Below are 15,148 nucleotides of genomic sequence, written 5' to 3'. Positions count from 1 at the left end.
CTACCTCTAGCCAGTTGAATTTTATGCTTAGTTCTTTCGATTGCGATGTTGTAGGAATGGCTGAAAAATCTGGTATCAATGGTTCAAATGAAGCAGTTTTTATTTTTGAAATTGAAGCTAATAAAACTGCCGGAGAAACGTAAGATAACGAGGGATAGAGGGAAGATATTACTGTCATTAAATAAATAAACACACCGGATCGATTCAATATTTACCTGTGTTCTCTTCTGTAAAACATAAAAATCATAAGCACTTTGGTAATACCGAATTTTTTTTTTCAATCGTATCTACATAATGGGTTTTTTTATTCTTTCATATTAAACCATGGCCACATGAGCTTGAAAACATGAGGATCGTGTATACATGTTTAAGCACAAAGCCACATTTAAAAATAGCATCATACGAAAAATCGACAGATTAACCACATGGGTCCTGATTTAATATTTTTTATTTGGCACAAAAAAAAATGTTCTTTTATTGACAATTTTAGATCTTTATTATGAAAGTCAAGTTCATATGAGGCACGAACTACATCTCATTTAAACGTGGAGACATGTAACAAATGTGTGATCAAGCAAATGCCTACAAATGACTATCAATTCCCAGATATAAAAGAATTATAAACTGATACACCGCAGAGTGAAACAACAGATAAATGATTTCGAACCAAACATATATTTTCAACAACAGAATAAACATGAAAAAAACCTCAAAGCACCAATTTATTCCACCAAAATAAATGGATTGAGGGTCACTGCACATAATTGTATTTTTCCCATAAATAAATATGCACATATCGAAAACATCCTGATTTTTTTTACGAAAATTCAGTGGAATGAGAAGGAAAATTTTTGTCACCTGATGAGGAGAGTGGATTTTGAAGGATGAAGAAGTGGAGAGGTTGGTTACAACAGATTTTGTGATTTGATGAGGTACCTGATTTCTTCATAAACCAAAAAATTTGTTTCCATTGTGAATATGACAAATAAAATTCATATACTAATCAAATAATAACAAAATTTATGCTAAAGCGTCGAGGGCTGTTGAGCCTCCTCCAACTTCTACTATCCGTGCATTCTCCGACATCTCTTTTATCCAATTATTCCACTTTTGGCTTTCTATTACTACGCCCCTTGTCCTATTTGTTTGGCCATCGCGTTGGAGATAATGATTTGAACAGAATCAGAAAACAGAAATTAAAAAATCGATTTCACTAAAAACAGGAGGCAGTAATCTATGAAAAGCAAAGTTGCGTATATATACCTTTGGCTTCCATTTCTTGGGACATTTCACGTTGTCCTTTCTATGGTTTTAATAACATGCAACCACTCCTCTCAATCTTCGATTTCCTCGCCCTCTGCTCTTACTACATTATAAATTTAGGGTCTTTGGATGAGGAGCACTAAAATCAGGAATTTGTAGCATTTTTTTTCAAAAAAAATGAAATAAAAATTTATCGGTGATTATTCTCAGTCTGTCATCATAACCACGTTCTCCATACAAGGATATATAAAGCTAAGGTTTTTCAATTTGAAATGGACAATACAACCGTACCAAAAACATAGTTATTCTCACCTTCTCTCACTTATTAACATAGGAAGAGATATCAATTGATTTAGTGTTCAACAACCAAAAAAAAATCTATGAAAGAAGGATTAAAGAACATGGTGATAAAAAACTAATATTTTTATGAAATCCAAAATTTCCAAGCCTACACAAACTGAAAAATTCTGGAGTTTTTGTTAATTTTAAGCACATGTATTATAAGAAATTTTAATTTTCAAAAATGTTACTTGTTAAAAACACTAAATCGTGAAAATTTAAAACTGACAATGAAGTATCATAAAATTTAGAACAAAATCAAAGTGTATAGCAATAAGCAAGTCTTCGAAAGACAAACAAAGTTCACAGTCTCACCATTTTCTAGCTTCTTTACAAAAACCTACTAAAAATCGCTCTCTCCGAAGCGCTCAGAGACCATAGCACCTGTAAAATCAAACGACAGAACATATATGAAGACAGAATATGCAATACAAAAGCTAACGAGAAAAAAAAACGCCAATCGGGCACATTTTTTAACGTAATAAAACCTCATAAAATGGAGAAAAATATACAGAATCGAACCTTCTCCACATCGGAAAGCGCGGAGGCCGAGGGTTCGAGCAAGAGAACCTTTTATCCGATCTTCAACCTTTGAGATCCAAAATATAAGGAATTTCAGAATCAAAACGACGAAATATCACAAATAATCTTCGAGAGAGACGAGAAAAATGGGATTTTGGATCAATTTGAAGAGAGAGGGATCATACACCAAAGGCTTTATGCCATACTGTGTGTGTGAGTGCGTGTAAGACGTGAGAAGAAGTGGGTGCAGATGTGAACGAGAGAAGTTAAATGGGTCAACTAATTTTTTTGCCCTCATTGTTGAGCATGAAACAAATAATCGACGGTATTTTGGAAATCTAATAAAGTTTGCATATAGATTTATGCATTTCAAATATTTATTTTGTAATTAAAACAAAAAAACAAAATCATAAACTTCAATCAACCACTTACATATTTATATAATATTTTATGTTAAATACAATTGATTTAAAATTCACCAAATAATGAAGGCAATTAAAATTCATCCTACTTTTTGTAACTAATATATTAATAAGTAATATAAACATTTAAGACTTCATGGTAATCATAAAACTACAGTCGAAACGTGTGCCATGAATATATGAGCCTAATATATTAAACATTTATGATAATATAATATCATGACACCGTAATTTTTTGTATCATGAATATATATTTAAAATTAAAAATTGTACATTTAAAATATGTATTAGAAAATCAATGTCATAAAACTTACCAAAAACATGTCAAATCCAAAGCTTGCAAGCCATATAAAAATCATAAAATTAAAATAAAAAGACACAAAATTACACGAATAATACGCTAACTCACGAAACTAAGTTTATTCTGAAGTAAAAATTGTATGTTTAAAACATGCATTAGCAAAGCAATGTTCTAAAAATTACTAAAAACATGTCACATCCAAAGCCTTCAAGCCATAAAAACCCTCAAAAATAAAAATATAAAGACAGAAAATTATAGTAATTATACTTTAAACTCTTGAAACCATGTTTAGTCTAAAGAAGAAATTGTAAATTTAAAATATGCATTAGCAAATCAATTTCATCAAAATTACCAAATACATGTCACATCCAAATGGTTCAAGCCATAAAAAACCTATAAAATAAAAATAGAAATACAGAAAATTACACAAATTATACGTTGAATTCATGAAATCATGCTAAAATCATACTAATATTTTTTTGAAATTTATTCGTAAAACTACCCCGAATCACATTTAAAAATTTGAAGCCAGTAAAAAACTTAAAAAATAACAATAAAAGGACAAAAAACCATATGTGACGCATAAAACTAATGCCCATGTAGTTTACATCTAAAAATTTAGGTGCCAAAGAACTGTAACATGTAAATATTTTTTTTAATTTGTATATTATCACGACGACCACCTTTACGTGCACACATGAGAGAAATAGAAAAGTAGTTGAATATGATACCAATTTAATCAGTTAACGAAATTTCAAATCAGTTCTTAACCAAATCACTTAGATATACACCAAGAAACTATCACTCTCCCTGAGATGGACATGATGAAGATTCATAATTGTGGCATTGAAGTTGAACATTGCAGCATCAATGCAAGCTCTCACTCTCACGCATGCGCCACGGAAATAAAATAAGCATCGATACACAAACCAAAAATTAAAAAAGACTTATGAATTAATGAACCGAAAAGGGAAACCAAAGCAGAGTCTCTGTTACTAATAAAATTTAAAGGAGAAATTCTTTATCAGTAATTGCCAGAAAAAATGCTCACTGACATAAACAGGATACACCAAAGAGAATTAACAAAGATCTAAGCATTTCATAATCAAAAGAATAAAAGTCTCATCAACAAATGAAGGTCAAACACAACCATAACATGAAATATCAAGATTCAATCTTTAATGAATGAATATAAAAAGTATGGCAACCCTGTACGTAAACCACCAAAACATCTGCTAGGCCATACCAAAAAATTGAAGTAAAAGTAGAAATTTACCAGTACAAAATAGTTCGCGCATCCGGGAATTTTGGGAGTCAGTTCGTTATCTTGGACGATGTCACCGGCTGTCACATCGTGTGGGATGCAAAATAGCATCAGTAAAACAACGCATAAAATCTGTGAAATTCCATGGCTAAGCTTCATATTTATAGGAGCAATTTCCTCTTTATGTCTTGATTTAACTGCATCAACAACGGTAGCCGATTTATAGAGAGCTTTTTGCGAGGCAAACAAACCAACAGCAAATCAAAAATAAATGAAGGCAGTGCCTTCTCATTTTTATCTAAGATAATACACTCAACTGTGTGACCGGAAAATGATAAAAAGGTGTGCGGTGTTATTTACTGCATTTGGACACTGCGGGAGTTATAAGTATAACCTTCACATTTATATTCATTTTGGCTATACAAACCAAAGATTTTTTCGACCTATACGTTGTTTAGAATGTAACACGAAAATTTTTTTCAACAACATAAAAAGACAGACTATAATGATACAAACCATTATGCTTTATCATTTCATGGACAAAATTGCAAGAAGAATGAAACGAACATGTCACAGGAACTTACACAAAAGAAACCTCCTGGCAGAGAGAGATTCCTTATCCTCTTGAAACCACCCAACGGATTTTTGAGCTTCTTGCACAATTTGTGAAATCTCTGCATATAATAAAATGTGAAGAAGATGGAAAGAATAAAAAGAAACAAAGATTGGTAAAAATTACAAATATATCCGACGGAAATAAATCTCTTTTTCAGCGTTCCAAGATAAATTGATTTTCGAGGGAGAAGATTTGAAAGAGGGAAGTGAAGTTTATGAAGGTGAACCAACCATACATACATGAGAGAATCGTTCAGAGGTGTGTGTAACGGTTTTGTTGAAGATGTGGATTGATTTTGAGAGAGAAAGATATTATTGAGGTGAGGCAAAAGGGCAAAAAGGGGAAAAAAAATTTGGTGTCCGCTGGAGCAGTTTTTATGAGCACATTTGATTTAATAAAATAGTAGATATACAAAATAAGTAGATCAATATATTAAGGCGTTCTTAAAAACATTGAATTGAAATAACAAAATGTAAACTACTGAAAAAAATTTCTAAATACATTGCAAATAAAGTAGAAATTGGCAAACTCCTGTTATTTGCCAAAAAAAAGCAAAATATTGTAAGTAAATAACTTGATAAAACTGAAGAATACAATTCTAGCAATAGTTAAGCTATATTAAATCATTTATGGCATACACAAACTTTTTTTTGCTTTAGTTGAAATATAAATCAACAAATTAAGTAGATAGAATAATGAAAATTTTAATTTTGCAAATCTACGTTAAGGTCATGTTTAATGATTTATTTCAAAGAATTTAAAATTCAATGGCGTTGGCTATTTATGGATACTATTGGTCGGACTCCTGCCTCCATCATCTGTGTTCACCATGTATGAATATTCAGATTTAAATAGTATAGATGTAGCAAATATTAAAATATGTGAGATCAGTAAAGATGCAAATGTGTCGGAAAAAAGTTCATATTTTTAGATAGTAACTATGCTAACAGTAATCTCTACTAAATGTACTGTAAATTATCAAAGACCAATACTTTGTTTGCAACATGTTTCTTTTAGCTTTTGAGAAAAAAACACAATGAAAATTCGAAAACAAAAAGAAAATCAATTTAAAAAAAAACACAAATAATATGTTTATCAATTAAGCACTAAGAAAGTAATGTTCAAATTTGCGTAAAAAAATATAGATAGTGTAATACCCATGCAAAAAATGGTTATTCGAAAGGCGTGATATGATAGAGGATGAGAAATAGATAAACATAAAGTTAAAACCACGTACAGAATACAGGGTGCCACATATAGCATGTATTTAACGATTAATGTAACAATTTGTTCGTAATGCATTTTTTAAAATTTACAATAAAGAGAGTTGATTTACTTACACTTTATCATTCTCTATTAGGTAGCAAGACGTCTTTGAAAAAAACATTTCTTGTGAATACACCAGATCGACGATGTAAATTACCGTCTTTTACCAAAATTTTTGTAGAATTTTGTGAGGCTCCTCTTGAAAGTGCCATATATAGCTGACTGTGGCTGAACACATGGTTACGCAAAAAAATACCAATATTTTGGATTGTTTGACCTTATGATTTGTTTATTGTCAAAGCAAAACTAAGCCTTATGGGAAACTGTCGACGTGTCAGCTCAAATGGTAATCCAGAGTTATCTTCACTTTTCAAAGACATTCTATGTAGAAAGAATCTGGTGCCCTTATGAGGACCTGTTATGATCTCGGCATCTATGAAATTTCTACCAAGACCGCGGCATATTAATCTTGTTCCATTGCATAGACCAAGTTCGGGCGCAACATTTCTCAAGAGCATGATCGGACTTCCTACTTTCAATATGGTTCTATGCGGTGGCAAACCACTTGGACTAAGGGAATTCAAAAAGTCTTCTTGAAAAAGGTTGTGATTGTCGTCTTCTACACTATCCCAAGATGTATACTCTGTTTCCTCTCCAGGAAACTTGAGAATGAGCATTTGATTAATATTGTCGACATCAACATTTTTTGGTGTGATGATGGCTCTATGGACCATATAGTTTTCATTGTTAACATAATTTATCATATTAGGGAAAACAGCATCAATCAACATCTGAATTGATTGTTCACCTTCCCATGGTATGATCATTGAATCTGGTAATTTAATGAAATCATGATTCACATTATGTTGCAATCCATCACATATGCGCAAGAGAAATTGCGAGAACTCAATATCTTGAGCAGATCTCATATTCTGTTGAAGATGTACTATCTTTACGCAATGCCAAAATGTTGACCTTGAAATACTTGCAGCAATTTGTTCTGCCTTTGACCCTCGTTTAACAACTGGTAAAACTTGTCGGAAATCACCACCAAAAACCATTGTCTTCCCTCCAAATGCTATTTGATTTTCCATAATATCTTGGAAACTCTTACTGACGGATTCAAAAGCGTAGCGATTTGCCATTGGAGCTTCGTCCCATACTATAGCTGATGCACGCCTTATTAGTTCTGCAAGTTCGGTTTGTTTTTTTATTTTGCAAAGTGTTGATGCAGTTGGTCTAAGTGGAATCTGAAAACATGAATGTGCAGTTCTTCCACCTTGCATTAATGTCGCAGCTATCCCAGATGTTGTTACCGCAATTATAATTTTACCCATTTTTCTTAGATGTGCCAACATCGAGCGGTATAAAAAAGTCTTACCAGTACCTCCAGGACCATCAATGAAGAAAAGTTTTGATTGGTTATGCATAATACTTTCTATGATGGTGTCAAATGCAATCTTTTGTTGAGCATTTAAGCGTTCAATAGATCTCAAATCATCATCAGAAATATGATAAGAAAGTTCATCCTCAATTATTCTTGGTAGCGGTGTGTCTTCTAAAAACTCAGCACTTACCGATGGCAAATCAAAATCATCAAGTTTTTTTTGTAGTGATGCAACATCCTTCGTATCTCAAGCAATAACTTATTGATGATTAAGTTACTTGACGAAATTTCTTTACCATAATCTTCACACATGTAAGGATGGAACTCATCCCAGAGTTCTCGAACTATTGTTGGTTGACAGAACACCAGTATTGATACAAATAACCTTCTCAATGAAGATGACATTCTAACAGAGCATGCTTCTTGCAGACATTGTTTACATAATCATCATGTTGGAGAAACCCCCTCATTTGAGCAGACTCCTTAAATGTTGAATATGTTACCCCATTCACAGTCATCAGATTTTCAAAAGATGTTGGGCCCCTAACATGATTTAAAAGGATACGAAGATAAAACCTCTCACCTTCAGATGGCGACACAACATATACTCTTCCAACCACTTTATTGCTGCTTCTTCGTTGAATCCATTTTTTCCTAGATTTTATCCATGTGTAATATTGTGGAAATTCTCGATATAAATACTTTCCAGTCAAGTCAGGTTCACAATTTATTTTGAAAAATTCTGTAAGCATAGTCTTCGAGTTGTCATCATCTGCAAGTATATCATTTACATGTTGTTGTGGGTCGAAATAAATCAAATGTTGGTTTGGTGTATGTATTTGTAACCTAATGACTGAAGGATACATCCTACTGAACTCAAATGAGAAAATTCGTCATAATGCTTCGGGCGCACAAATCCACCTTCCATCCACATATTGTTGGATTTCATCACAATTTAGCCTATTTCGTAACTCTAGTGCGACTCGGTCAGGACCTTTGTGGATGTATTTGTATATGTACTTGACACATTTAATCCCTCCACATACTTCAACATTTATATGGCAATCATATTTCAACAAAAGCCATGGATTGTACGGGACAACCCAACCATTATCAATGAAAACATTGTCATTGTTGGGAATTGATACTTGGACACCTCCACGTCTTCGATACAAAGGGTATGAATCATTTCCTCGAGATGTGTATTCTACAAATGGTTTTGGAAAGTTCTTTTTACATTTACCACTTACCATGCATGGACAATTAGGATTGATTGGTCCACATGGCCCATGTATCATATGATGGACAACTGCCCTGTGTAGATTGGGTTCTTCTGTTTGTGAAGGTATTTCAGCACGCACAATTGAGTCAAAGTGATCGGGAGTACACAACTTGTCATTATTTTCAAATATCACTAACATATGAACATGAGGAAACCCTATTTTTTGGTATTCAATGACGTATGAATAAGAGCAGACCTTACCTAAAACCCCTCTATCCACAATGTCTTTCTTAAATTCCTCAAATTTTGATCGAAATATTCTTGTAATCAAATCTGGACGGTCTTGAGGTGATTGTCCAGGAAGTAGTTGATATTTTATCTCATTCCAATTCGGATTGCATGTCATTGTAAGCATTAAATCTAGTTTTCCATATGTTTGTACCAAATTCGTGGCATCTTGATATCTTTGGTACATATCACGTGGGCTTCCACCGAAAGATGAAGGCAAAACAACTCTGGTACCAACATTTCCTGTATGATGTATTTGGTAGAGATGTATAAGTTGTGAGTTGTAAAAAGTTCCAAAAAACGTGCGTGTGGGAAGACTGTGATATTTCTGTTTGATGAATAGTTATCCAGATTGTCTTTGTTTGGTCAACATTAATGTCAAATTTTATGGTCAAAATTTTAATTTTTAATTTTTAAAAATGTGGTTATTATGTGTGAATCTACATTTACAAATATTTTTTTATGATAAAGAACAATATCATGTACATGGAAGTTTAACTTTTTTAAATCGAGATTTTATTATGGCTTCAGAATAATATGATTTTTATGTTAAAAAACTATATCATGTAAGGTAACAGTTTGAGGATGTCAAATGTATTTAAGCTTTATAATCCAGTGTATGTCATGAATATGTTCATTGTACAGAATATTTTGGTGTCATAATGTGGTAATATAATGAATCTCGACTATATTAGGGTCATATATTCATGACACATGCAATGCGTGTGCCTCGATGGCTAGTTGGTATTATATTGTTGAATATATTGATTATTTTGGAATTTTAGAATGAATTCCAGAATATTTATATCATTTAGTTTTGATTTTTGATGAAAAAAAGTATAAAGTTTGGAAAGATTAGATTAATTAGTTGAGTTTTTGATGTCGGGTTATATGTTTAAATTGGCTTTGTGATTTATTTAAAATTTATAGACCGATAATTCGAAGTAGAAAGTTCAAAATCTCCATCTCTAACCCTTCTCCATGTTGGAGAGAAAATTGATTTAAATTTTAAAAACCTCCCCCGTTCCATTTTTAAAGAAAGAAAACTGTTTTGATCTAAAAATTTATCTTTTTGAGATATTGCACACTGGAGATGGGACAATGAAGAAGAATTTTCCTCTCCAAATCGGTAATTTATATTTCATTTTCTCATTCTCAGTTTCTCAATATCAGCACTAATGTTCGCATATTATCTCAATTCTATTTTTGAAATTTCAGTCCATGTACAAATGACACTCTACTTAACTTTGCAGCATCTAAGTTTTAATCTTATATCTATTGTTATTTTTTTTTATATAAATTAATAATTTTGCGTTATACTTTTCTCTCTGAGATGTATACTTGTCATTTTATTGCATAAATTTATGTTTTAATCATCCAATTTTGTTTTTCATATTTGCTCATAAAATTGCTCTCGACAGGCTTGATGAAATGTGAGGAAGAAGATTATTTAGAAGAAGATGTAAGCAAGTATTAGCAACAACGATGAACTATCCAAGGTATGAAATATATCAGAGATTCAGAGTCATTTTCGAAAGTGTTTGTTTTCAATATGATGTATTTAATTATTTGCGTATATATACAGTGTTATTAAGGAAATAAATATTTTGATTTATGAATCTCAAAAATTTTGTGGCAAATTTTTTATTAATTTTGAATGATTTTGTTTTATTTATTATTTTGTTTTTTTTAATTTTTTTCATTATGCTCGCGATGATCTAATAATTTTTTTAAATTACAAATGTCCAATATTCATTCTAGATTAAGCAACATTCAAATGTCTATTATTATCTTACACATGCAACGCGTGTGCATTGGTCTCTAGTAGTATATTAAAATTACCAAGGTAGTTACTCTAAGGGGCTGGTGTATATAATGTAATTGGTAGATATGTATAAGTTATCGTACCTGCATTGTTTTCACCTCCATGTAAACAATCTTGCAATCCTTGGTAAAGTTCTGAACGTATATCACGTTGATTTGAACATATCCATCGTAGTCTTTGTGTTTCAATCTTTACGTAATTGTCGACTGCATATTGTTGAAGTAGACGGCCTCCTCTAAGTAGCAAAGATGGCGAATTCTCTCGTATCTGATTAAGAAGATCATTTACACTATATGAGTATAGTTGTAAACTTAAATTTAATATTATTTAATTAAGAAGTTAAAGCATAAAGTACAACGTTTGATTCCACTAACCTGTAGCATATAAGCATAGTAATTTAAGCATGTTATTCGGGTGCCATCGTTATTTCGGGTATTTATATCCCAACCATATGTACCATATGGCAGAAGAAGGGGATATTGCAAAGGATCATAATAGCCAACTACATCTTGAATGCTGATAAGATTTCCACCGATCCCTTGTATAGTAATATCTCGACTGCTCAAAGTTTCTTGACATTCGTTGTCAACAATGACGGCTGCAACTTGAGATGTTGTTGGTAAACTATATTGATGTTCATTAGGTTTTTGTTGCCTGATGATGAGTCTACAGTTAGGTATGTCTTGACATTTGCCAATCTGTCGAAACACGTGCACAAATGGATTGTGTTCATCAAGAATGTTTTGTATCTTAAGCAACAATTCTCGCCTTAGTCCTGGATTTTCATGAAGTCTGTTGTCTATATCATGATCTGTGTCTACAATCCACATCTGCATGTACCTTGGCCTACAATTTTCGTTTGGTAGAAGACTTCCAATAGAGTGATATTGTCACGCCCCGGGACGGGGGTTGGTTGACACCGGCGTTGTTCTCAAATTTACATTCGACAACAACAAGCCTCAGAGTACAGAATTCAGAAACCAGTCTTTTATTCATAATACGAAATAAATCAATTGTCTGTTACAACTCGAATACTGATGTTTTACAGCGGAAATGTAAAACCAGACACAACATTGCCTTAACAAATACAGCGGAATTAACATAACATAACATAAACTGAAAACAATAATATTCTTCACCAGCCCCAGAACTGGATCTGCTCTTTCTCCTCTAATATTTCTTCCTCGTTCTTATCTGAGATGGGTTTAGTGGGTGAGTGATATGGTTGTCACTCAGTAAGCAGGGGCGGGAATAACTCCCAGTTTTCGAAATCTTTTCAGAACAGAAATCAGAATTCAGATATCACAGGTTTCAGGATAGAAATCAGAATTAGTAAGCACTGAGCACGTTAGTGAATTTCATGGCTAAACTGATATCAGTCCCCTATATGTTCTCTCCTCTAAGGGGTGAGGCCAGAACCAGGATCAGAATCAGAATTCAGAAATGTTCAGAATATATATTCCTACCATTAGTTCACTAGGGAGTTTCAGTGCTTCAAAATCATATATCAGAAATCAAACATACAGAAACTGAACTTAGAAACAGAAGTATCAAACAGGTTTCAAGATATTTATACATAAGCCCACTTACTGTAATTTGCTTAAAGAATTTCGGTTGAAGTCTGGAAATCTGCTTGCCTTTCTACTGGATTTTACAGCTTCGAAAATGTACTCTCTTAGCTCTAATTTCAAGTGATAACTCCAGATTTTTGGTAAACCAATTCAGAGGTTTGAGGGTGATATTTATAGGTGAAATTCTGACTCTTAGCCTCCCAATTAAGGCCATAATCTGACATTAACAATCTTTATTTCGTGTTAAATGCTTCAGTTACAAGCTATGGTCTGAATTAGTAACTGTCTGCTGGGATTTCGTGTTGTTGCTGCTGGATTTTATCTGTTGTCTGCTGCTGGATTCCAATCTGCTGGAAAAATACCAGCTTCTGAAATATTAGCTTCTGCTGGAATTTTAGCTTCTGCTGAAATTTGCTAGCTGCTGCTGCTGCTACTGCTGGAATTTCAGGTTCTCACAGATATATTGATCCATGGGCACGAAATGTGTAAATTCATGCGTACCAGTTGCTAAGGACTCATCTATGTTGACTCCCATCGATGTAAAAAAGAAAACATGATTGTATGCCCTTATGAACTGCCGAAAATGTCTGCCTTCCTCATTATCAGCATCATACAACTCTTGCAATTCAATGGGATAAGGGATATGATCCAATTTTGTATTTCCATTCTACAGCATAATTATGATGTTTCACCATGAAACAATTGAGCTTGGCAATGTATACAAATTCTTGGGTTAGACAATTGCCACTGATAATTTATCTCACTTTCTCCAAAATTTCTTGCTAGGTTACGATATCGACATGGACGTGGATATCGTCGTATGTTACTAACGATATTGTTTTCATTGAAGTTAATTCCTGCAATATAAAAAATAAATTTTGTTAATGGAAATGTTTTGTTGTCATGAAGTTTTAATATCTTTAATATTTAATATACTAGTGTTATATATTTTTGACACAGCCAACGTGTGTGCCTCATTGGGTAGTCTTAATTGAAACTATGAAATGCATATAAGTTTCATAATTATAAGATTTTTTTATAAATGACAATAATTGCTTTAAATAATTTATAAATCTTGGACGAAACTCTTAAAATAAGACATTTAAAAAATGTACCATGTGTTTTAATTAAATTTTTCATGTTTATAAATATATGTCACTTGATGATTATTTTAACAATAAATTTTTAAAAATATATGTCAGAGTTAGCAATTATGTTGTTTTTAAAATTGATATTTCATATAGTTATATTTTGATTTTTGGTGTCTTAGATTATATGTAGAATAGATAATGCAAAGTAAAAGAAAAAAATGGTACATGTTATATCAGTGGTCTATTTGAATTTTGTACATTACCTTGATGATTTAAATCAGTTAGACATTGACATGTGCTCGTACTCCCTTGCTCAAAATTTGATGTCATTGTTTGATAAGGTAATGTTTGTATACGAAACGTTTGTCCAACTGTAGTTGCGTTGATACCTGGCATAGAAGTTTAATGTCAATTATTTAATTAGTATATTTGAATTTAGTATCAAATATTGGCTTGCATATTATTTAAAATATGTTCAAAATAATTCAACTTCAAACAATGGAAATGAAATATATCACCTTGATTTGAAGAAGTTTCCATTGTTGTATGTGTTGTGGTAGTCGTAACCAAATCGTTGTTGTTTGGAAATGAAAAATGGGTAAGATCATTATATTCGTGTAGTAGAATAAATAAATTAAATTCAGAAAGAATAATAAAAATGTACAAAAAAAAAATATGATGACTGATAAAAAAGAAGAAATTAATACCATTCAAATTTGGAGTAACATCTGACATTTGAAAGTTGGAATGTTCGGAATATGAAGCATCTGCACTTCTATTTATACGTCTTTGGTAGTTTGACCGACGTCGGGCAAGATTTGTTTGTCGTTGTTCTTCTGTCATTAATTGTCTTTGTGCTCGTCGTCGCGATGTGTTTATTTGACGTCTTTCATTTTCATTTCGATTGATATGAGTAGTAGCCCGTGTAGAAGGAGAAGACATTGAAGCTAAATAGTATTTAAACATGTGACAATATTTATAAGGCAACTCTTATATATTTGTGTAAACATGTCTAAGTTTGAATGATTCAGGAAATAAATTAACATAGTGAAAAAAAACATGTATAAACCATCCTTACGTAGGGACTGAAAACCAATAACCATTGAGTTTAAGAGGAAGGAAACTTATCTTCTTGGAAAGATTGAATTGGAATTCGTGAAGCCAAAGGAAAAAATTCAGAGGAAAGAAATTCTGCTGTGAAAGGTATTCACCAACAAATTCAGAGGAAAGAAAGTCATCAAGATTACTATAAACATGTCACATCCAAATCCTTCAAGCCATAAAAACCCATAAAATAAAAATAGAATGAAAATTCATGAAAACATGGTAAAATATTATTTTTAATTTTATGAAATTTAGTCGCAAAAGCACCCCGAGTCACATCCATCGAATTGAAGCCATAAAAAAAATTGAAAAAATAACATTAAAAGGACAGAGAATTAAACGAATTATATGTTAAACTCCATGATCTGTAGACTTGTACACAAAATAAACATAAAATATTGAATGTATGATAGAACTAATACAATTAAAAAATGTATATTTTCTTACCTGGTATTGCAATGTAGGAGAATATTTTAATAAATGTAGGTCGAGACAATTGAGAGTTGATTGAAATAGAACAACTAATATAAAAAGATTTAATAATATATGGACCATTCTCCCTCACTTTCTAATGTTCTAAAAGTTTTGTGACATACTCACATTGTATTCAATAAAAAACTAAATAAAACAAATATTGCACATGATGTATTTAGAAAATTTTTTATTT

The 15,148-nt window shown here is 32.1% G+C and overlaps 1 protein-coding gene and 1 long non-coding RNA gene across 3 annotated transcripts; one reads left to right on the top strand and one right to left on the bottom strand.

Annotated features, from left to right (window-relative positions):
* Window positions 1-754: 754 nt before the first annotated feature.
* LOC142504586 (uncharacterized) lies at window positions 755-14,078 on the bottom strand. Of its 2 annotated transcripts, XM_075617451.1 has the most exons (11): window positions 13,896-14,078; window positions 13,641-13,766; window positions 12,306-13,143; window positions 11,090-11,909; window positions 10,799-10,982; window positions 8,864-9,133; window positions 4,696-4,785; window positions 4,124-4,341; window positions 2,125-2,191; window positions 1,918-1,986; window positions 755-1,138 (listed from the first exon to the last, which is right to left on the bottom strand). In XM_075617451.1, exons 4-10 carry the CDS (start codon window positions 11,549-11,551, stop codon window positions 1,946-1,948), a joined length of 1,332 nt encoding a protein of 443 aa, XP_075473566.1. In that variant the 5' UTR covers window positions 11,552-11,909; window positions 12,306-13,143; window positions 13,641-13,766; window positions 13,896-14,078; the 3' UTR covers window positions 755-1,138; window positions 1,918-1,945. The 2 variants fall into 2 exon arrangements, with proteins under 2 accessions (XP_075473566.1, XP_075473565.1); XM_075617450.1 differs by lacking the exons at window positions 755-1,138; window positions 1,918-1,986; window positions 2,125-2,191; ... (3 more) ...; window positions 13,641-13,766; window positions 13,896-14,078 and having other exon boundaries at window positions 6,784-9,133.
* On the top strand, window positions 9,141-10,842 carry LOC142504587 (uncharacterized). The gene is made up of 3 exons (XR_012804250.1): window positions 9,141-10,019; window positions 10,312-10,474; window positions 10,741-10,842. It is a non-coding gene; the product is annotated as an uncharacterized LOC142504587 (long non-coding RNA).
* Window positions 14,079-15,148: the final 1,070 nt, after the last annotated feature.

The sequence above is a fragment of the Primulina tabacum genome, chromosome 9 (assembly GCF_025594145.1).
Source record: "Primulina tabacum isolate GXHZ01 chromosome 9, ASM2559414v2, whole genome shotgun sequence".
Classification (NCBI taxonomy): Eukaryota; Viridiplantae; Streptophyta; class Magnoliopsida; order Lamiales; family Gesneriaceae; genus Primulina; species Primulina tabacum.
The sequence above is the reverse complement of the archived record's forward strand: the minus strand, read 5'-3'. Positions and strand labels throughout refer to the sequence as shown.

What these genes read in the sequence shown, in the direction of transcription:
- LOC142504586 (XM_075617450.1), bottom strand. Translation starts at nt 11,551, where the DNA reads ATGCAGATGTGGATTGTAGACACAGATCATGATATAGACAACAGACTT. An exon ending in ACTATGCTTATATGCTACAG is followed by an intron (nt 10,983 to 11,089) that starts GTTAGTGGAATC and finishes CTTCTTAATCAG; the next exon opens with ATACGAGAGAATTCGCCATC. An exon ending in TGGAGGTGAAAACAATGCAG is followed by an intron (nt 9,134 to 10,798) that starts GTACGATAACTT and finishes TACATCATACAG; the next exon opens with GAAATGTTGGTACCAGAGTT.